General features: G+C 39.2%; 1 protein-coding gene across 1 annotated transcript in view; it reads right to left on the minus strand.

Annotated features, from left to right (window-relative positions):
- Positions 1 to 25,290, minus strand: part of FAM174A (family with sequence similarity 174 member A) — a 33,158-nt gene that overhangs the window by 7,570 nt on the left and 298 nt on the right. Inside the window, exons 2-3 of the mRNA XM_012804606.2 lie at positions 25,163 to 25,290; positions 6,323 to 6,457 (exon numbers count right to left, since the gene is read on the minus strand). Of these exons, the coding sequence (XP_012660060.1) occupies positions 6,323 to 6,457; positions 25,163 to 25,290 (263 nt within the window). The remainder of the gene's footprint in view (positions 1 to 6,322; positions 6,458 to 25,162) is intronic.

Raw genomic sequence — 25,290 nt, forward strand, 5'->3', positions numbered from 1 at the left:
GCACACATCTATCTCTAATGTGACCCCACCTGTGACCATCACGCACACATCTGTCTCTAATGTGGCCCCATGTGCAACCAGCACGCACACATCTATCTCTAATGTGACCCCACCTGTGACCATCACGCACACATCTGTCTCTAACGTGGCCCCACCTGTGACCAGCACGCACACGTCTCTAATGTGGTACCACCTGGAAGAATAAAACAGGAAGCTGTAACATTGATGCCTCGATGGCTTCCAGTGTGCTTAAAATTGTTATGTAACATACTGGGCTGTGTGTGCTGCTAAGTTTAATAGTAATAAAGTTAATAGTCAAAATATTTTTAAAATTACCTTCATCACTTAATTAGCAAACATACATTGAATTTTATCAGCTGTCAGGAATATTGCTTGATACTGGGTAGAATGTGGTAACCAAGAAGAAAGGAAGAGTTATTTATTCTGATAATAAGTTAAAGCCAACAATTAAGCAATTTAAGGCAGTGTTTCAGTCATTAGAACTGCACTATTTTCAAATCAATAACTGAGTAAGATCTTCTTAGTCAGGGTTCCTGGCCAACAAATCTACTATCTAGTTCTGATACACTGATGTTAACAGCAAGAAAATATTTTATGGCCACGTAACACACTGAGCACAAAATGTAATGAAGACCTACAATATTAAATTTAATGAAGCAGAATAGAAGTAGATGAAAAAAATTAAGGGTTTTAAAATTACATACTTGGCAGAAATTACTACACAGTCTTGAAGTTCCAGAAGTACTGGTTTTTAGAAGCTGCTGCTAAGAGACTGCCAAAATGTCCTCTAGTTTACATAATTATTAAATAATACTTTAAAAATAATTGTAAAATAATTTTAGTGTTTAATAAAAATCAAATAGCAAGAAGGCATCATTTCATTTGTCATTTTGCTCTGTAAGGCACTGTTCTAAACTGGTGTTTCTGAGACTGGGTCTAAACATTTGTGTCCAACATTTTTCATGAAGGAAAATTAAGAAATTTCAGTATGCGTATGCTGCTCCTGATTACTCATCAGTTTGTCTGTCTGAGAGCTGAAGGTTCTACCCAATAGGAAAAACCTGATTTGTTTTCAGTTTTATAGTTTTTGTACAAAATGATTTAGTAACTAAACACTCTACTACCTCCAATCTACAAAATTAGAATAGCATTACCACATTCAAGAAAAGTCATATTAATCAGGCAGTTCAAGTTATTGTTGCCACATACCTACAGATTGTCCCTGTTTGTATTAACCTCACTGTTTAAAATACTAGGTGTAGTGGTAATGGTGGTTAACTGCCCAATACCCATTCTGCCTCAGTTAATTCCGTGCTAATCACCACACTTCTTGATAATTCCGTGTTAATCACCACACTTCCCTTTTCCTCCTGGGCTTTGTTCAGGAATGATCACATAACCTAATCCTGACCAATGATGTGAAACAAATAAAAATAAAAACAAAACAACTCTGGTGGAGGGCTTCTGGGGAAAGTTTTCTTATTCTCAAGAAAGAGACACAGGAGAGCTATTGCTAAGTCCACTGAAAGAGACCCTCTGCTTGAAATTAAGAACTGCAGGACCACAGCATAACCAGCTGAGGATGCAGCCAAGGCCACAAAGTCATAGAACCACGGGATTCCTAGGCAGCAGCACCACCCTGGGTCCTGAGCCTGGAGCCGCCTGTCTGTGACACCTATTACATGATATAACACATTTCCTCTAGGAAATATACATTAAGCCATATATTGGCATTTTCAGATGGTTTAATCTAATATGAAGAAATACAAAAAAATTTACCCTACTTCCTAATGATCAATAACAATCTGTTAATAGTCTGATATATTTAAAGCCACGTTAAAAACATCCTTCTCTTTAGTTGACTACAAAGAGCTAGTTTTATAAAACTGTAAGCAAGGAAATTCACTTACCTCTCTGGAAATGACTTATTTCCTGTTATTTTGTGGATATAATTTGGAAAATGAAGAGGAACTAATTTTATAATAAAACAATGAAGACAGAGCAGTGAGGGATCCTCCAACAGTGGGGATTAGAAGTTACACTGCAGACTGATCACGGCAGTCTCTGCCCTGAGCTGAAAGGCAGACAGACGGACTCTCTGTGCCTTATCTGGGGGTTTCACTTGGAAAAACTAGGAGTGGTGGGAGAGAAGACAGCAGGAACAGAATTTAGAATCATTCTCTGTATAGGTGTAAATCAAACAATGTTAGACAAATGGACTGAGATTGCAGCAGGAGAGAAGTCTCGGACTTGAACTGAGCCTGAGTTGTCTTAGCTTTCCAAGGTGAGCACCAGGAAGTACTGTGATGACGGCCCTGGTGGGGACACAGGCCAGGGTGCCTGACCGAGCCGCATGGCAGCAGGTGCTCACTGATTAGACCTGCTGCTGCCCCACTGCAGACCTGTCGTCCCACTCTGACCCTCCAGAAACTACCACTCCCCTCTGTGAAAGCACAGCACAGTTCACTTGGATACTCATTCCTGCCCTGACTGTTAGTTATCTGAATACATCTACCCCAGTGGAACGAAGGGTCTTTGTTAATTTTTAAACAATGAAAGAGTGAAATTTGGGTGAAGAATTCTAAGAGAGAAGTGAGTACAGATAGAAGTAAAGCCAAATGATTTAATGTTTAAAAAGTTAAAGTATCTGAGATGTGAATTAAGTAATTTCAAATAAATTTCACTTCAGGAGTGAAAGCTGGACCAAATCATCAGTTTAAAATTAACATTTCAAATGATAGAGGCCATCTACAGTAAACCCATAGCCAATACCATATTGAATGGAGTTAAACTGAAATCATTTCCACTCAGATCAGGAACCAGGCAAGGTTGCCCATTGTCCCCACTGCTTTTTAACGTTGTAATGGAAGTTTTAGCCATCACAATTAGTCAAGAAAAGGCAATCAAGGGTATCCATATAGGGTCAGAAAAGATCAAACTTTCACTCTTTGCAGATGATATGATTGTATATCTCAAAAACACCAGGGATTCTACTACAAAACTCTTAGAAGTAATCAAGGAATACAGCAGCATCTCAGGTTACAAAATCAACACTCATAAATCAGTAGCCTTTATATATACCAACAGCAGCCAAGCTGAAAAAGCAGTCAAGGACTCTATTCCGTTTACAGTAGTGCCAAAGAAGATGAAATATTTGAGAGTTTACCTAACAAAGGATGTGAAAGATCTCTATAAAGAGAACTATGAAACTCTAAGGAAAGAAATAGCTGAAAATGTTAACAAATGAAAACATACCATGCTCATGACTGGGAATAATCAACATTGTTAAAATATCCATATTACCCAAAGCAATATACAATTTTAATGCAATCCCTATTAAAGCTCCACTGTCATACTTTAGAGATCTTGAAAAAATAATACTTCATTTTATATGGAATCAGAAAAAAAACCTCGAATAACCAAGACATTACTCAGAAGTAAAAACAAAGCAGAAGGAATCATGCTACCAGACCTCAGACTATACTATAAACTGATAATGATCAAAACAGCATGGTACTGGCACAAAAACAGGTAGATGTACGGAACAGAATAGAGAACCAAGAGATGAACCCAGCTACTTACCATTATTTGATTTTGACAAGCCAATTAAACACATTCAGTGGGAAAAAGGCTGGGTAAGCTGGCTGGCAACCTGTAGAAGACTGAAACTGGACCCACACCTTTGACCATTAACTAAGATAGACTTTCACTGGATTAAGATTTAAACTTAAGACATAAAAGTATAAAATTTAAACTTAAGATATAAAAGACTATAAAAATATAGAAGAAAATGCAGGGAAAACTCTTGAAGAAATCAGTCTGGGTGAATATTTTATGAGGAGGATCCCCCAGGCAATTGAAGCAACATCAAAAATACACTAGTGGAACCTGATCAAACTTAAAAGCTTCTGCACATCTAAGAATACAGCAAGTAAAGCAAGCAGACAGCCCTCAGAATGGGAGAAGATAGTTGCAGGTAATATCTCTGACAAACCTTTAATAACCAGAATCCACAGAGAACTCAATTGTATTAGCAAGAAAAGAACAAGTGATCCCATCTCAGGGTGGGCAAGGGACTTGAAGAGAAACTTCTCTGAAGAAGACAGGCACACCGCCTACAGATACATGAAAAAAGGCTAATCATCCTTAATCATCAGAGAAATGCAAATAAATCCTACTTTGAGATATCATCTAAGTTTAGTAAGATTAGCCCACATCACAAAATCCCAAAACCAGAGGTGCTGGCGTGGATGTGGAGAAAAGGGAACACTTCTGCACTGCTGGGGGGAATACAAACTAATACATTCCTTTTGGAAAGATGTTTGGAGAACACTTAGAGATCTAAAAATAGACCTGCCATTTGATCCTATAATTCCTCTACTACGTATATATCCAGAAGACCAAAAATCACATTATAACAAAGATGCATGTACCATAGTGTTTATTGCAGCCCAATTCATAATTGCTAAGACATGGAAGAAGCCCAAGTGCCCATCAACCCATGAATGGATCAACAAATTGTGGTATATTTACAACATGGAATATTATGCAGCCTTAAAGAAAGATGGAGACTTTACCTCTTACATGTTTACATGGATGGAGCTAGAACATATTCTTCTTAGCAAAGTATCTCAAGAATGGAAGAAAAAGTATCCAATGAGCTCAGTCTTACTATGAAACCAATTTATACCCCAAGAAGAAGGAGAAAGGGGAGAGGGAGGGGAGGGGGGACGATGGGTGGAGGGAGATTAATTGGTGGGGCCACACCTACGGTGCATCTTACAAGGGTACATGTGAAATTTATTAGGTTTAGAATATAAATGTCTTAACACAATAACTAAGAAAATGCTGTGGAGGCTATGTTGACCAGTTTGATGACAGTGCTTCAAATTGTATGTAAAACCAGCACACTGTACCCCATTATTGCATTAATGTACACAGCTATGATTTAATATAAAAAATACATAAAAATTAACATTTCAAGTTTGGAGATTTGTAGGACCATAAATTTTCCCATTCCTGAGAATCCAAATCAACAATGTATTAGGCTTATATACATATTAGCTCAGTAATAAAAGAAAAATGATTTGTTTACAGATGACTGAACCATGTACTTCCTAGGTTGTTTTAATCAAGTTCTAATCTGACTTAAATGGTGTTTTATTTGGAAAAGGCACATTATGTTAAGGGGAAAAGTTCCCTACATTTATTAGACAGGTTAATACGCTTTCCTCAAGCCAAGGTCTAGCATTTATTTATTAAATCATTTTTGGGTTGAGTGGATTTATATCATTTTAAAGTACTCCTATAAAGCTTTCAATAGTTGTAAAAACATTGATCAGGAACTCAGACAGTTGTCAAAGGAATTATTCTTTCAGTGACAAAGTTGAACTGCACCAGTTCCCTATCTCCTGACACTCTGCGGGGGCAACTCTAACCCGCTCGCTTGACAAGAGGGTGTGGCCGACAGAACCAGCTCAGCAATGCACAGCACATGCACCCACAGTCACCAGAGCCTGTGCTGTAAAGACGGTTGTGAAACCTACACTGTCCACTGCAGGAAATGTGTAGCAATCTGGACAACAGATAGTGAGGGTGTTTATAACAAGGACAACGGCCAACGAACCCCACGTTCCTCGGCACTCTGTTGATCCTGTATGGCAGGCATGGTTTTCAGAGTCAGTGGAACCCAAAGAGAAGCATTAAGCAAGGTAAGAAGGAAGAGTAAACTGGGGAAAAAGTTAAAGATAAAAGAAAGCATGAGAATAACTAGTACATGTAAAAGGTAAAGTTGCTTCTGAATATTTTTATGTCAAATACAACTAAATAGCAGCTTTTGTTAGTAAACAGCATTTCTGAGCATCCCTAATATTCTTTAGTATATATGAAATATATATCAAATACATATAACTGAATACATAATACACATGATCAGACAAAGTTCACAAACCCATCCTAGAAAAAGTGCTCCAAACCTCACTGCTGAACACCACTACGGTCACCTTCCAGGTCCTCCCCTTGGCTGTCTGGAGACCATGGTGGTATTCTTAGTTGATTAAACCAACCTCAATCTCAATCTCTCTTTCTCTCTCACACACACAGTTAATACACATTACAAGGATGAATAAGTTAAAATATAAACCTCCCTCTCTGGGGGTGGGGGTGTCACAGAGGCTTCACCAGACATCACTCAGCAACTCTGTCAGAATGGAAACTGCCCAGTAAAAGTCCACCGCGCGTCTTCACTTCCTGGGCAAGGACTTGCTTCCTGATTCATGAGGTTAAACCGTGGAACACTGACCTTCGAGGGTGATTGGCATCGAACAGTGTGTTGTCATCGTCCTCGTCGTCCTGCTCCAGAGGGGTCAGCTCCATGTTCTCTATGTTAGTGTCCAGAACGCCGTACCTCCTCGTCTTCCGGTTTCTTCTTCTCATCCTATGAAACAAAATAAATGAATAAAAATTATTTTAATATAGTATAGAAGATCCTAACTTTATATTTATTTGTATATTAAAACAGATGTAGAAGGTGTTCACTATCAAAAGGCTTGTATTTCAGAAACGCAGCCCATCTGCTGCCCAGGATTATTTTTAATTCACAAACAAAACCCACTCCTGCAAGCTCGAGCGCTGTCAGTTTCTCCCTCTGAGCTGTCCCGGCTCCCTTAGTCCAGGGATGGTGCTAGAAGATTTCAAGCCTTAGGGCAGGTACTTCTTACTTAACCCTTCCACTCTGTTCTGCCCTGTACTGCTAAGAAACTGCATGGGTGCACATGTTCAAATTCCACTGGAGCCCACAACCCCAGCTGCACACTGTAATCACCTGGGAACTTTAAAAGCCTCACACTCAGGTCATAGTTGCATCACAGTGAACAGGGGTAGGAACTAAGCATCAGAATTTTGTTACAAAGCTCTACATGAGATTTCTGTGTACTGAAAACCACTATTTTAGCTCACTGGTTTCAGAAGTGTGGTTCTCTAAGTCAACAGAATCACAATAACCTAAAAACATAAAGAATATAGAATCCTCATGGCCAGCCCAGACAGAGTGAATGACAACCTTAGAACATGGGGCCCAGAAGCCTGTGTTTTAACAAATACTTGTACCTTTGATGCAGACTAAAGTTCAAGAACTACAGTCTTAAAGAAACTGAAAAGATTTTAGATGGATACGACAGAATCTGATGACTGAGAGGCCCACTCTGTCTCCCTCTCATTGACCTCGCTCTCCCTTCAAACACTTTACTCAACTCGCATTCAGACGTGCTTGTGTATCACTTTACGTGGCCATTTATTCACCTGTCTCCTCCACCAAGAGCCAGGAGGGCAGAAATCAGGATATTTTATCCACCACTGTGACTATTTGTTCACTTGGAATACAGTGTCTATCAGTGAAGACATCCCTCCAGTATTTGCTTAGGGTCTGAGTGATTTCTAATTCAGTGACTCCAAACCATGACCCTCATTCAATATTGGCCTGAATCACCTCCAAGTCAACAACTTCTACTCCAAACACAGGAAAATGTGTTTCACAAAACTATTTATTGGAGTTAAAAAACAAAATAGAAGATATTTCAGCAAATAATCATGAATAAAATTGAGTTTACTTATATTCTGACTCACTTTGACAAAATGAATGTGACAAATACTAAAGTAATAACACCTCTGGTAAGAGAGTAAATAAACCTCAGACACAGCAGAGGATCCCTCAGAGACAAACTGATGAACACACATGTCCTAAACACACACATCCAACAAGCACAGAAGTCTTACTGAGCACCGGGCACCCCACTAGTTTCTGGATGTGAAGGGCCTGATTTCAGTGTAAACTTTCAGTGTAAACTAGCACAGTTCTATTACGTACAGATGAAACCCAAGATGGTTTCCTTCAATCATTGCTACAGACCCACCTGTACACCCATCTGAAGGTGATGGGACAGGACACAGAGCTCAGCAGGTTTAAAGTTACAATTGTAACCAGAGAGTTAATCTATATTAAAACTACCAAAAATGGGGCAGTCTGAAGTATAAGTTCATCTTGTTTTATGGTGAGAGATTAAATTAACATGTATATGTCTGTGTGCGGTTGTGGTGTGCACACACAAAGTAGACCCAAGGTCTCAACTTTTCTGTAAAGAATTAGATAGTATTTTAGGCCCTGCAGGCCACATGTAGTCTGTCTCCTATTCATCTTAACTTTGTTTCATTTTATTTACAAATTGTTAAAAAACGTACACATACATATATATTTAGAAACTGAAATGTTTTCTTAGTTTTTATGGCTTAAGAAACATGTTAGCAGATAAGATTCAGCCTGTGGACCATGGTTTCTCCATCTCTGATTTAGACTTAAAAAGTAATTGAAGAAAAACTAAACGACATAAATGAATAAAAGTATTGTAATAGAAAGTGGAAAACATAATTGCAAACACACAGATGGTAGTTTACTGTTGGTGCTTTTGAACCACGTTATCTGATAATATTTGGATGTACTCCTTTGGTTTAAAAAAGGGAGTCTGTAAGAGTGAGTGAAGCCATTGGCTGTATAATTTAGGGATTTGGAGAGTTATAAATTCTCCAATTTCCTTTGCCAGTCTTTTGCTCAATTTCCTAAACCATATGGCTTCCCAAACATTCTGGCTTTTTCAGTCAATGAATAATTTAATGTCATGTGAAATTATTTTGGGAATATATTAGATTCTCCCAGGACATATATATCAAACAGTCAACACATCGCAACCTGCCCATTAGCCACAGTACGATCTGATGACAAGTCTTAAAAGAAGAAGTGATATGAACACAGAGTTTAAGAATTTAAAAAATTTATCTTATAAGACGCTCTTCTCCACTCAGTCTTCACCACATCTTGAATGAGTTCCTAACCTTTCCATAAGTAGCCAATTCATCTGTCTAATAACACTATTTTCCCAAGCTGTGTAGAGTTTAAATATTTGACTACATTGCTTTGGGCATTTCATTTTTATTCTAACTTTACTGTCCTTTAATTCAGTCTTGTATGCAAATGCTATCTTCCAAACATGAATCTAAGCTCTTTAATAATAAGAATCTATTTCATATACAGAGACAGAAAATTTTGAGGGACCAAGTAAATGGGCAATGCAGTTCAATTTAAATGAATTTATTATTTTAGGGCATGTACTAATTGAAATAAGAACAGGTCATAAATAAAACTATATATTGTTAAATATAATGTAAACTTGAAATGCATCCCTTCTAAAAATGTTTTTCATCAGTCTAGAGATTCAGGAATGATGACTACTTAGCCATGACAATCATGTGCCATAAAAAATACAAGTAAAACACATATACTGTGTTATACATGGCAAAACTTCTCAATTTTAAGAAATTACAAAGCTTTAAGTAATTGAGCTGATTCAATAAAATATACACTTAAAATACCAACAAACAGTAAGTATAAAATACAATACACATAAAAATATACTGAAATTTTAAGTAAGGGACTACTTGTTTATCTTTTAATGAGAAGGGTATATTATTTATTTTAAACATGAGGGCAGGAGGGAGACAAGATGTGACTGAAGCCAGCTTTCAGCAGAAGCTCCCATCCAGAGGGAGAAATAATGGCCAGAAATAACCCAATAAAGTAGAAGATCGGCAGCTGAGCTGACAGAGGATCGATAGGGTCACATCGCACCTGCTGCAACAAGCTGGGACCCCAAGAAAATAAATTTCGTGTACAAAACTCATCCCAAAGAAGATGGGAATCCTTCCCATATGCCCCTCCCCCCACCCCAGGAGAGCAACTTGAGGGGAGTAGAGAACAGAGGACCTTTTGTTTCACCAAAAGGGAGAAAACGACTGAGGGCCCAGACTTCCTCCACTGAGAGATACGGCTGCAAGTCCAGGCAATCTCTCACCTGGGCCAAAAGTTGATCTAATATTCTCCCTAAACTCCCAATCTACCCCTCCCCCTTCTCCTGGAGGTCTGGAAGACCAACCCCTGCAAAATCCAGAGTGTTTGGCAGATTTTGCTAGGGTGGAGTACCTCATGAGCTGTGGGACAGTTGCACTGAAACTATAACTTTAATAGAGGCAGGAGTCACAAGGGGAGAGAGACTTGCCCTGTGTTGGAAAGAGCATAGCTCAGGTCTTGTGCTGCTGACCACTGGAGACCGTGGCCCTCTGGCTCCCCTGCTGGGCAGCCTAAAGTGGGCAGCTCAGCTCCTCACCAGGCTCCTGTGACCGATGGCCATGCCAGGAACTCCCTCCTGGATCCTGTGACCCATGTGGCCCATGGCCCTGCCCTCCGGCTCCCCACCCAGCCCCCGCAACCCACAGCCTATGGCTTGTGACTTCACCTCGGCTCCCCAACTAGCTCCTGAGAACCAAGACCCATGGCCAGTGACTCCTGCCCAGCTCCTGTGACCTCTGAGGCCCAAGACTGGCAACTCTGCCCTCTGGCTTTCCGCCCATCTCCTGCAGCTGAGGCCAGGGGTCAGCAGCTCTTCCCTCTGATTCCCTGACCAGCTCCTGTGACCCTTGCAGCTGGTGGCAACACCCTCTAGCTCCCCACAGGCTCCTGTGATGTGCACACAGCAATACCCCAGACCTGCGGCCCAACCCCTGACAGTGGTGGCAGCTCCATGGTCCCTCCCACTGAGTTCAGATTGAGCTGCCAGGGAACCCGTGCTGCCTAGATGCTGAAGACCTTTTGAACTCTCCTGGTGTTTGTGTCCACTGGTACAATTGGTATGGAACTTTTGACCTGGGCTGATCACCCAGGGACCCACCAAAGTTGTACCCTGGTTGTGTTGTTATGGGAGTGTGAGATTCTCCCCTTCCAGTGGTCGCCTGTGGGGTGGGAGGCAGGGTGTCTTAATTGCTTATGTATCTCCACAGCTGAGATTTCAGTCCAAAGACTCTGATTCACTAGGATTGGATACAGACTAATTGAAAACCACTCAGTGCCATCTATCCCCACCACACCAAGCAGGTGCCCAGACTTTCAGGCAGTAGTTCTGAATAGGACCTTTGTAAAGCTCTAAGGGAAAAGCCACAATTACCAGTCTCAGTTCTTTGCTAAAGGGCAGGTTAATTATAACTCCAGGAGCCCTCAATTCAATTTCACCTTGCTAGTTACTCTAGCCAAATGGTGAAAAATAATCATGGGCTGGAATCAGAAGAAAAACTCTGGCAACATGAATAATCAGAATAGATCAACTATCCCAAGAAATGACAAAGTGGACACAACAAAAGATCCCATTCATAAACAAATGGCTGAGATGTCAGAAATCAAATCCAGAATTTGGACTGAAAATAAGATTAACAGAATGGCGGTAAAGATGGAATTAGAAATTCAAGGAGCAATTCAAAATTTGTCTCAAGAATTCAAAGAATTCAAAGACAAAATCACCAAAGATTTTGACCCATTGAGGCAAAAACTTGTAGCCCTTAAAGATCTGAGAAATACAGTAGAATCCCTCAGTAACAGAATGGAGCAGGCAGAAGAAAGGATCTCTGACATGGAAGACAAAGCTTTTGAACACTCCCAAATGTTCAAAGAGGAACAGAAGTGGAGAGCAAAAATGGATCATTCCCTGAGAGAATTGTGGGACCACTCCAAAAGAGCAAACATTCACCTCATAGGAATCATAGGAGAAGAGGATGGTCTGAAAGGCACAGATACTCTACTCCAAGAGATAATTAAGGAGAACTTCCCAAGCATGGCAAGAGATACTGAAATTCAGACAGCAGACAGTTTCAGAACCCCTGTACGACTCAACCCAAATAAAGCATCTTCTAGACACATTGTAATTAACTTTGCCAAAGTTAGTATGAAGGAGAATATCCTGCAAGCAGCCAGACATAAGAAAATCATAACTTACAAGGGGAAAAATATTAGAATGACCGCAGATCTTTCTGCTGAACTTTTCAAGACAGAAGAGGATGGTCATCAAACTTCAATCTCCTAAAACAAAACAACTTTCAGCCCAGGATCCTGTATCCAGCTAAAGTGACCTTCATTTAAGACAGAGGAGTTAAATACTTTAAAGACATGCACACATGGAAGAATCTTGTCATAACAAAACCAGTTCTTCAGACTGATCCTCCATAATGACCACCACAATGCTCTACCACCAAAGTAAACTCACGCTGAAATTCTTGACCAAACCCAATTTTCACAGTAGTGAAAAGATTCAAAATGTCCACTGGACTTTCAAAAAACTAGATACCCAAAATACTACCAGGCTTATCAATACTCTCAATTAATGTGAATGGATTATACTGTTCTCTTAAGAGGCACAGGTTGGCTGACTGGATACAAAAACTCAGGCAGATATCTGCTACATACAAGAATCTCATCTTACTCTAAAGGATAAATATAGACTCAGCATGAAGGAACTGGCATCTCTAATCCAGGCAAATGGAAATCAGAAAAAAGCAGGGGTGGCAATTTTATTTGCAGATATACTAGGCTTTAACCAACATGGTCACATCATATTTGTTAAGGGAAACACTCAACATGATGAGATGTCAATTTTAACATTATGCACCCCACCAGAATACTCCTAAATTTATAAAGGAGACCCTAACAGACATGAGCAATTTAACATCTACCGGCACCATAATAGTTGAACATTTTAACACCCCTTTGGAAGTGTTGGATAGATCGTCCAATAAAAACCTAAGCAAAGAAATTTTGGACTTAAACTTCACCATGCAACAATTGAATTTAACAGACATCTACAGAACATTTCATCCTAACAAAACTGAATACACATTCTTCTTATCAGCCCATGGAACATCCTCCAAAATTGATCACATCTTAGGTCATAAGTCTAACCTCAGCAAATTTAAAAGTCTAGATATTATTTATTATATTTTCTCGTATCTTCATGCAATAAAAGTTGAACTCATCAATAACAGGTATCCGCATACTCATACAAAGACATGCTAAATAACCTTATGCTGAATGATAGCTGGGTCACAAATGAGATTAAGAAGGAAATTGCCAAATTTTGGGGACAAAACAATAATGAAAACATGAATTATCAGAACCTGTAGGATACTGCAAAGGCACGCCAGGAGGGAAATTTATGGCATTTTCCATCCTTAAGAGAATGGAAAGAGAGGAAGTCAATAACTTAATGGGACATCTTAAGCAACTGGAAAAGGAAGAACACTCCAACCTTAAACTCAGCAGAAGAAAAGAAATAACTAAAATTAGAGAATTAAATGAAATCTAAAACAAAAGAATTATTCAAAAGATCAATGAATCAAAAAGTTGGTTTTTTGAAAAATTCAACAAAATTGATAAACCTTTGGCCAACCTAACCAAAAATAGAAAATTAAAGTCCATAATATCATCAATCAGAAATGACAAAAGCAAAATAACAACAGACACCTCAGAAATTCAAGAAACACTTAATGAATACTAAAAAAAAGTTTATTTTCAGAATTATGAAAATCTGAAAGAAATTGACCAATACTTGGAAGCATGCCAAATTCCTAGACGTAATCAAAAAGAAATGGAAATGCTGAACAGACCTATATCAAGCACTGAAATACAATCAATTATACAAAATTTCCCAAAAAAGAAGAGTCTGGGACCAGATGGCTTCACATCAGAATTCTACCAAACCTTTAAAGAGGAACTAGTACCTATATTACTTAAACTTTTCCAAAATGTCAAAAAGAAGGAATACTTCCCAACACATTCCATGAAGCAAATATCACCCTGATCCCCAAACCAGGAAAAGACCCAACAAGAAAAGAAAACTATACAGACCAATATCTTTAATGAACATAGATGCAAAAATATTCAATAAGATCAGAATCCAGCAACACATCAAACGAATTATACAACATGACCAAGTGGGTTTTATCCCAGGGTCTCAAGGTTGGTTTAATATATGTAAATCTATACATATATATAAACACATAAACAAACTAAAAAACAAAGGCCATATGATTCTCTCAATAGATGCAGAAAGAGCTTTTGACAATATCCAGCATTCTTTCATGATCAGAACACTTAAGAAAATAGGTATAGAAGGGACGTTTCTTAAACTGATAGAGGCCATCTGCAGCATACCCACAGCCAGTATCATATTGGATGGAGTAAAATTGAAAACATTTCCACTCAGATCAGGAACCAGGCAGAGTTGACCACTGTCTCCACTGCTATTCAACATTGTAATGGAAGTCTTAGCCATTGCAATCAAGCAAGAGAAGGCAATCAAGGATATACAAACAGGGTCAGAGGAGAGCAAACGTTCACTCTACAGATGCTTTGATTTTATACCTGGAATACCCCAGGGACTCAACCACAAAACTCTTAAAAGTGATCAAGGAATACAGTAGCATCTCAGGATACAAAATCAATACTCACAAATCAGTAGCTTTTATATATATCAATAATAGTCAAGCCAAAAAACAGTCAAGGACTCTATTCCCTTTACAGTTGTGCCAAAGAAGATGAAATATTTAGGAATTTACCTAATAAAGTACGTGAAAGATCTCTATAAAGAGAATTATGAAACTGTGAGAAAAGAAATAGCTGAAGATGTTAACAAATGGAAAATCATACAATGCTCATGGCTAGAAAGAATCAACATTGTTAAAATGTCCATATTACCCAAAGCAATTTACAAATTTAGTGCAATCCCTATGAAAGCACCGCTGTCATACTTTAAAGATCTGGAAAAAAATAGTACTTCATTTTATATGGAACCAGAAAAAACCTTGAATAGCCAAGACATTACAGAAATAAAAACAAATCAGGAGGAATCATACTACCAGAATTCAAACTACACTATAAATCTATAGTGATCAAAACAGCATAGTATTGGCACAAAAACAGAGAGGTAGATGTATGGAACAGAATTGAGAACCAGACACTTAGCATCATTTGATCTTTGATAAGCCTATCAAAAATATAAATTGGGGGAAAGATTCCCTATTTAACAAATGGTGCTGGGAGAACTGGCTGGCGACTTGTAGAAGACTGAAACTGGACCCACACCTTCCACCATTAACAAAAATTGACTCTCACTGGATAAAAGATTTAAACTTAAGATATGAACCTAATAAACATTCTTGAAGAGAGTATAGGAGAAACACTTGAAGAAATTGGCCTGGGAGAATACTTGATGAGGAGAACCCCTCCGGGAAATTGAAGCAATACTAAAAATACATTACTGGGATCTATCACACTAAAAAGCTTCTGCACAGCCAAGAGTACAGTAAGTAAAGCAACCAGACAGTCCTCAGAATGGGAGAGGATATTTGTAGGTTATGGCTCTCACAAAGGTTTGATAACCAGAATCCACAGAGAACTCAAACTTATTGATAAGAAAAGAACAAGTAATCCCATTTTGTTGTGGGCAAGGGACTTGAACAGGAGCTTCAAGCTGAAGGTGATATAGGTACGTGGCCAACAGACACATGAAAAAATGCTTATCATCTTTAATCATCAGAGAAATGCAAATCAAAACCACTTTGTGATATCATCTAACTTGCATTAAGAGCTCGCATAACAAAATCCCCAAACTACAGATATTGGTGTGCATGTGGACATAAGGGAACACTTCTGCACTGCTGGTGGGAGGGCAAGCTAATATGCCCCTTTTGGAAAGAGTATGGAGAATACTAAGGGATCTAAAAGTAGACCTGCCATTTGATCCTGCAATTTCTCTACAAGGTGTATATCTAAAAGACAAAAATCACTTTATAACAAAGATATTTGCACCAGATTGCTCACTGCAGCTCAATTCATAATAGCCAAGTCAGGGAAGAAGCCCAAGTGCCCATCGACCCATACGGATTAATCAATTGTGGTATATGTACACTATGGGACGTTATGTAGCCTTACAAAAAGATGGAGACTTTACCTCTTTTATATTTACATGGATGGAGCTCAAACATATCCTACTTAGTAAAGTGTCTCAAGAATGGAAGAAAAAATATCCAATGTACTATTATGATACCAAATTATAATCACTGACACTTCCATATGAAGAATAGATCACAACTATGGCCCAAGATGACAGAGGGAAGAGGGGAGCATGGGAGGGGAGAGGGAGGTCAGATCGAGGCAGGATGAATGGTGGGATCACACCTATGGTGCATAATGCAAGGGTATATGTTGAATCTATTAGTACAGAGAATAAATGTCTTAACACAATAATTAAGTAAAGGAGATGAGGTACATATTAACCAGTGTGATGTAAGCGTTCCTAATTCTACATGAAATCCACACTTGGTACCCCATACACGCATTAATGTATACATGATCTATGTGTTTATGATTTAAATAAATGAATAAATAAAAAATAAACATGAGGACAAAGAGGGCTTCAAAAATCTAAATATTAAAAGCCAAGGTTTTTTTCTTGAAATGAGTGTTTTCATTAAGTTCATGACACCTAGACTTGTCTGTCCACGTGTTGGCAATTATATACATTTAATTACAGATGTGCAACCTTTTTTTTACTAGATATATTCCTACCTACGGAAATATTAAAACCAAGTTTCTCTATAAGTGAAAAGGAAAGGAAGTACATAAGCTTGAGCTGGCAGAAGAAAAGAGCTGCCCCTTTACCTACACTAACTTACAGGCACACACAGTCACGTGGCAAACACAGATAAGAGAGCCCACCCGATGCTTTCTGTGTATTCAAGCTAATATCCAAATAACTGTCTTAATATAGATGCAGATTCTTTACTATTCCATTAAATTCAGGTTGGTAAGACTATTTCTGTTCTAATAGCATGTATAATACAAGTCAGAGTATCCAAATAAAACTGAACTACTAAAGCAAACTTGATACCATTTTATGTAAAAATGTATGATGCCATATAAAATAAACAGAATACAATGCTATAAATCAACAGAAAACAATGTTGTTTCATGTTACGTCTTTACAGAATAGAGATACCAATCCAGGCAACTTACTCTATCTTGCTAAATCTACCTGTTTTGATCAATGTCTATTTTTTCTTCTATTTTCTTTCAACTGAACATCTGTAGGGGAGAATTTATACAAATATTATCCCTTACCTTTCTTTTATAGAACATCCAAAATTATACTGAGGAATATATTCTTTACTATGTACATATTGCATATAAATACACACACACACACACACACTCCCTGTGTCGTTAGATGTAATGACACATCAGAGCAAATATATTGAAGTACAACTACTGATACAGAAATTTCTGTCTTGGCACTAGACCCGCACACGTCTGTCTCTAAATTTCCCCCTTTTATAAGGACACTAGTTATGTAGGATGGAGACCTACCTTAATGACCCCATTTTAACTTGATCCCACTATAAAGACCTTGTCTCTACACAGGATGTGGGGGCAGGACTTCAACACAGGAGTTTTTGGAGGATAGAGTTCAACCCATTCACACACTCACTCATTATTGAGATCTGGCTCATGAAAAACCGAACAACTGACGGACTGGATTTTTAGAATAAAGATGAAAAAGACATCAAATTAATTAAAATAATTTTTTTGTTCTATATATCCAAAGGATTGGATTTCCTGATGAAAAGTATAGACAACTATATTTTATTTACCTATGTCGCTGTTATAAAAAATTACTTTCAAATAATTCTTGGTAACTAATACAATTTTTGCTAAAAATAGTCAAGAGCTGTATGAACAGCTCAGTGAGGTTTCATAACATAACCCTGGTGTATCAGTGTCCTCACCTATGTTCCTGCCAACATGTGGCAGTGTCTTGCTGAGTGGTAAACATTACTTTCACTGCATGCTTCTGTGTGCCATGTCAAGAATGTCAGAGCAATGAATAAACATTAAATTTCTTGTTAAACTTGGCAAGAGTGGAAGTGAAATCAGGGACATGTTAGTCCAAGTTTATGGGGATAATGACATGAAGAAAATAGCGGTGTACAAATAGATTCAATGTTTTTCTGAGAGGAGAGAAGAATCACTGATAAAGAGGTCAGATCAGGGTAGCTAGGAATGAGCAGAAATGATGAAAACATTGCAAAAATCCATGGAAGTCTATGTCAAAAGTGTTGGCTGGCTGTGAGAACACAGCAGACCAGGTAAAGGTCAACAGAGAAATAGGAATATCATAACTAAAACTCGGGGAATGAGAGAGCCGTGGCTCTGCATCATGACAGTGCCCCAGCTCTCACGGCACTGTAGCCAGTAAACAAACAACTGTACTGAAAGACCCTCCCTACTCACCTGGCCTGGCCCCTGATGACTTTTTCTTTACCCAAAGATAAAGGAAACATTGAAAGGCAGACATTTTGATGACACTCAGGACATCCAGGGAAATACAACAGCTCTGATGGCCATTCCAGAGAGTTCCAAAACTGCTTTGAAGGGTGGACTGGTGCTGGCATCACTGCTCAGCTTCCCCAGGGGCCACTTGAAGGGTGACCAAATTGATATTCTGCTTTTTCTAGGAGGAGTCCATGACCGTAACGTCAGGCATCCTAGGCAGAGTGACATGCTGGGCAGTGTTGCCATGAAGGACTGCAGCCATGAACACAGCACAACCAGACTCACTGCTCAGAAGGAAATCTAAGTGTGCAGTGTAGAAGGCAGACTGACACAGGTCAGTAAAGACCTGACATTAACCTGACATTGTGAGCCTAAACTAATGAGGTCAGCGCAGCTCACAAAGCACAGACATAGACAGGATATGTGTACAAGTTGCAGGTAGATGACTGGAGATGATGGTTAACAAAAGTGAGACTCAGGACAGCTCAGGCTGCTCATCTGGAGAACGGTGCAGGTGGTGACGCCCTTCCTCGCGAGGAGGAGCGGTGCACCGAGATTTGCTCAAGAATAAAGCAGTGGTTTCAAGTTTGAGCTTTATGAGTCTGAATCATCTCTCCAGTAAGAAGCTGTCTGGTCATACACGTCAGAAGACACTGGAGCAGCTTGGAGGTGGCAGTTACAAAGATGGATTTGGAATATGTCACCCAGAGGACATGGATACCACAAAGCACAAAGGATTAAGAAAAAGGCCCAGGAATCTAGGACTTAAAATTCACTTTCCTCCACAAACACTCAAGTGAATGCCTCTGCACCCAGGACCGGGGCAGGGCCTTGGGGACCAAGGGTGGATGAGACACAGTCATGGGTTGTAGAAGAGTCCTGCCAGTAGGCAAAAGGTTCATGGAGAAAAAAGATCATGAAGAAGCGGAGGATGAAATATTCAAAAAGGTAAGAAGAAACTCAGAGAGATGCCACAGAAGCCAAAGTCAAGGCCAGGGCTGACGCCACGGAAAAGAGGAAAACGTCCATAAAACTGAGACAGTGTGGTCATTAATTATGCTTTGCCAGGACAACTTTAGAGACACCGGATGGCAACAAGCTGGGAGAGAGGGGAGGTGTGGAGATGGGACACTGCAGTGGAGGACCTCGCTTCTCTCCTGCCGAATGAGCTTTCCTCAAGTCCTCTCTTCACGTCTTCTCAAATGCCTTCCCTTCCCGTACCCCCAACATTTCCTTCTCTGATGGCCCTTTCCCCACTCCTTGCATGTGCACAAAACTGGATATTCTTCCTTAATTAGGTACTTTTCAATATCTTTCATATAATACTTCTCCCTGACTAAACAAATTATATCCGAATAGTAAAGGTTACCCCAAAGTAGATTCAGTTTAATGGCAAGTTTGTTGATGATTCACATTGATTAGAGATAAAGGTTTCAGTTTTCCATAAAAATGTAACCATTTTGGTTGTGATATTAAGTGACTTTTCAAACAGCTTTGGCTATGGGAGTGAGATTCAGAAGCTGCCTCTCTACCAACTAGCTCAACCTCTTGCCACCATATTCCTCAAAGTTCAATTTATTAGCACAAAATGTGATATCCTCCTCCAGGGGATAAGCCCCCTCAGCACAAAGGGTGACTTCCTTATTACCTCTGCTTCCCCAAATTCATGAGTCAGGTGACACAGCAGTCACTCACGCTTACCATGAGCTGGTCTGTGTGGATTTACTGGTGGCCCACATGACATCGTGCCCACCTTTTTCTTTACATAGTCCCTGTTCAGCATCACCTACACAGCTCTGCTGCCAGCATGTCAAATGTGAAAATGGTTCCTATAATACCTCGCTGAGATAAAGACCCCACAGCTCTCAAGATCACTGGGCAGGGTCCAAGGTGGATGATACCAGGACACACCATCTCACACATCCACTCCAGTATCAATTTTTACGTGTGACCTGACATGAAAAAGTTTAGGAAGCATTTGTCCAGACCTCAACACCACCCACAAATTAGAACCTCTTCATTTTCACCAGCCACAGTGGTTCTCAACCTTCCTAATGCCATGACCCTTTATTATATTCCTTATTGTGTGGTGACACCCAACCAAAAATTATTTTCGTTGCTAGATCACTTCACACAGATCCCCTGGCACAGCTGGCTGCCACACCTCTCATACTCCCTCACCATCCTGACAGTTGGGCACGTGAACGCATAACCACCTTAATATTTTATGTTTTAAGTACATAAACATTTTGAGAAGGTAAGTCTAACCTTTGCATATATATATATATATATATATATATGTATACCTATATACATATATCAATTCCTTGAGAACATGCATTACATGTATTTCTAAACTTCTGGCTCTCTCTCTAATGCTTAGTGCCTGGCTGGTCAAATGAAGGCAACCCAGCACAATTTACACCTGTTGGGGAAACTCCACTTTCTAAAGATATAAACAACTATACGAAAATTCCACACAATGGGAACTTTTCCTTATTGTACACTACTAATCCTTATCACTGGGTCAACTGCTGGCACATATAGGTAGTCAATTTACTGAATTGATGTTAGTGAATAAATGCATAAAGGGGAAAACAGTCGAAGTATTTCTTGTTTTTGCTTAAACTGAGTGATTTCTATTGATATCTTATGATTCCATACGTAGGATAGAAATCTTATGTTTTCTGGAAAAAGAGAAATTCCTTAACTCATATTCTTATCGAGATAGAAATAGTTACTAATCTCATATTCATAATATATGAGTGATTTACTCCTGGAGGAATCAGCTAGAGACAGATATGAACAGATTAAGAGACCCCAGCCAAGAGGAACGCTTGGATGAGTGAGGAATGAAGGGCTGAGGCAGCAGACAAACTATTTCAGCTCAGCACAGGTAAGACGATCAATAAATTCCAAAACTGACTCACTTTTTAAGACAGTGAAATTTGGGTCAATACAATCATGTTTTCAACAGAAAGGCCTGCTGTCCACATCAGTTTTTGCCATAAACAAGCTAGCCATCTTTATGTGCAATGTCGCTTTAAACCAGTTACACTGAGGAGTCACAGGAAGCAACCCGGTAGGAGAACATGTGAAGTAAGTTTCAGCCCGGCTGGGTTGGGGCGATTCCTGGGTACACGCTGCTGGACACATGCATTAACCTTATGCAGCCTCGACTTCCTCAACACGTTACCTACTTTGCAGGTTTTTGCAAGAATTGGAAAATGCACACCAAGTATGTGGCATTGTATCTGACACATAAATAAGAAATTAATAACTATTAGCTATTAGGATAACTAAAATATCAAAAATAGTCTTTCAGTTATAAAGTAAAGATCTTTGAAAAGACACTAATTTTGTGTCTTAGTTTACAGACTTGGGTACCTATCAGATTAAATATTGTATATTTCCTGTACACTAAGCATTAATAGGACCTGTGAGAATGTAATGCCTTTTCATAGCATTCTGTATATCACTGTCTATCAGGGGTGTCCAACCTGTGGCCCACAGGCCACATGCAGATTATGGGAGGACTTTCTGTTTGTCTGCCAACATCATGAAAATTATCCACAGACCCACTCATCAGCTTTCATTAGTGTTTGTGTATTTAATGTATGGCCCAAGGCAATTCTTCCTCTTAAAGGATAGTGCAGAAGTGCTAAAAGTCTGGTCACCCTGAGTGTGATTATCTCAGTAATGTCCCTCCCTCCTCCAGTGCGCAGGGGCCGCAGAGGCAGCAATGCTCATCCTGCTCACAGGTGTTTCCACAGTACCCAGAATCGGGCCCAGTAAACACTCACAGCCCAAATGAAGGCCACTGTCGGAACTTCCCACTCACCTCCACCATATCCATTAGCTCTTAATCCCCATGTCACGGGAAAGGTTAAGTGATGTACTAAGCAGCATGGAGGTGAAAGAGCGGAAGGGGTAGAATCTAAACCTCGTCCTCCTTCCTGTGGACCACATTGAATAATCAATGAAAAATCAGCAATGAAATGGTGCAAAAATAGAAATTCCCTGATTTTAAGTCAAGAACCATTATTTATAGTTTAATAGAAATTACTTTAATATAATCAACATCCTTATTCCAAAATTAAAAAAAAAAAACCTCCAAAGTAATTTTTTTCTAGCCTCACACTACAAGGGGGATGACCTAAAGAGAAGCAGAAAATCTTCAGCATTAACAGAGATCGTCACATTGCTCTGTTCTGTCAGTAGGTAGCGATTATCCTTAAACCTCCAAATCCTCACCACCTGCCACAGCAATACAGAAAAGAAACTAAGACTGTTCATTCCTTAGGCAACTACTTATTCAGTGCCCATCATATGCGGTACTGATAGTCAGTTCTGGAGGTACGATAGAAAATAAGTCAGACAGCAAGAATCTTCTCACGGAGGTCACATGTTTATTTTAGGAAGCCTCCTCTGTTCCTGCTGTATTCTGCACACATATTTTTCAGATTCTACAGAGAGTCTGATTCTTCCTTGGAATATTTCCATTATCAAAGTGGAAGTTATTTCTAGTCATATAGTCATTAGAATAAAACAAACCCATTCTGAAATCTCATGGAGTTCAACCTAATAAAATTTTACAAGTAAATATTCTCAGTGTCATCTCAATCTGTTAAGAAAATAATGATTTTGGCCCATTCTTCCCTCTTGGCACAAGTAACTAATGCTGGAGTGTTATCACACATGTTTAGGAAGTGAAAGCCAAAATGAGCATTCACCAAAATAAGGATGAAAATCAAAATCTGGATGCAAAACGTCTGAGTTCTGAACATCACCCAGACACTCTTAGCATCAATCAAGCTTCGGAAGTTTGGGAGCCAACTAGATTTGGGACTTGGACTGCATGTATGTATTATACACTGGCTAAAAAATGCAGTTTTTATTAGCCACAGGTTAGAAGTTAGCTTTTATCAGACAACATGTACTGAGTTATCCAGTAGAATCTAATTGAAAAGATTGTATCCTTTCAAGTATTAAAAACAATGATAAAAACCAATGGCAATAAACATATGTATAAAAATCATTAAAAATGTGGAATCAAAAGCAAAAATGAGTAAGGGACATTCCTCAAAACTTTCATCACCCCATAATCCATACGAGATATAATACGTAGGATACCTGGATCTTCATAGGAATTACATGCAGACAGCACAGAATAACATATAGTGAGAAAGATAATTGGTTTAAATTTTATTTTAATCTCTTTTATATCAAAAAAGTATCAATTTGGTGGCAGTAGGCTCCTCACAAATATTTTCCAACTTCCCCTTTAACAGAGAATTGGCCTGGATTTACCAGCTTTTGTGAACCAATAGCATCTAATTCAAATACTACCATTTATATCAGTGGTTCTCAAATGTTTTGGGCACCTTTGCATTCTGAAAACCTAAACTTTTATTTATGAGAATCATAAATGTTAATAAATACTGAGAAAACAAATATTTAGCAATTGATATAAAATAATTTAAATTTTTATGAAAAATTAATACATTGCCAAAAAAGAAAAAAATGGTAAAAGGAATGACATTTATGTAGGTTTCTTTTCAAGTCCCTTTAATTGCTTGCTTAAACTGACAGAAGCAGAATAGACAATAGAAAGAGACCAAAACTAGAAAACAAGATATTCACACTGGCTTTGTGCTCAGTCACTTGCAATGTATTGTTCGGTTGAAAGGTATGAAGAAAATCCAGCTTCATATAACATTAAAAGGGAAGGAGCACTTTAACAGCTTTTTCAAATACTTGTGGTTATTCTTGTTTTATATTACACCAAAACTTGACAAGAGGTAGTTTCTTAAAGGTTAGTTGTAACATAGAATCCAAAATGGTATCAAGGAACTTTTTGTACCCTATAAACTTGTAAAAGAATGTGCTACTTTGAAAATAGTTTAATACTGTAGATTCCCTGAAGAGGCCGAAGAGAAATTCCCAAGTCAAGTGATGTTGGCTCAAATGTTGGCTTATATCAGCATTCATGATGTCACAATAATGACTTGTTAGGAGGAAATTTTTACTTTCAATGACCAATTTAAAGAAAAATATTACATCATAATACAGAGGATAATTATAGGAAAAAATTAAAGTTGTTTGGAACATAAAACAGTGCAATCCTGCAGACCTACCCTTCATTCTCATTTTACAATGGAGGAAACTGTAGATACCCTTCCCTCAGCTCTCTGGCCAGCGTCCTCTAAAGGTGAGGGGTCTTGGCTCTCTACGATGGCTCTTCACAGAGGTGGTCCTCAAATAATTAGGTACAATCTAATTACTTAGGTGGCATATTAAAGGCCTATACTAAGAAACAACGATGGGAAGAAAGAATTTTTCTTCTCCTAAATTTTAGAAAAATAAAATATCCACAATCCACTCAAATATTGATTCCCTACCTTCTGGCAGTGCAGTACAAAGACCTCTGACTTAACAAACCGACTAGTAGGTATCTTGCCCTTAAAAAGTTTGCATCCTGATAGGCACATTTTTGACATGTTAGATACATCAAAAATGCACAGACTAGAAAGGGAGTTTACAAGACGGTGAAGTGAACAATCAAAGAGATAAAGGATTACTTCCACTTCTGAGACATGGTGCTCTTTGAGGCTGAGGCGGCCTCCCGGGCAAGATGAAGAGACAGGAAGGAGGGGTACTAATTTGTAAACCAAGGGCAGCCATTACTTGGAGATTACACTCCTCTAAAGGTTAACGGGTTATTAAGAAGGTCCAGGTTGCCTTCTCACTTAGGCCCAGGGCCCTGGAAGCTGGGAGAGAAGGAGGGAGCGATGCGGGTCTCAGAGGGCGGCCTTGCTGGAGGAGGTGACCGGCCAGCCCGCGTCAGGTCCGCAGGGAGCCCCATCGAGAGAGGCTTCGCCTCACCTGACGGTCCTGACCACGAAGTACACCAGCACCGCGCCGCTCACCACCATCAACACGGTCAGCGCCCGCTGGGTCATGGGCTTGTCGCCAAGGCTGGGGCTCACGGACAGGCCGCCACCCCCCGAGCC

Source organism: Otolemur garnettii, unplaced genomic scaffold, assembly GCF_000181295.1.
Source record: "Otolemur garnettii isolate 467f Iridium unplaced genomic scaffold, OtoGar3 scaffold00030, whole genome shotgun sequence".
NCBI lineage: Eukaryota > Metazoa > Chordata > Mammalia > Primates > Galagidae > Otolemur > Otolemur garnettii.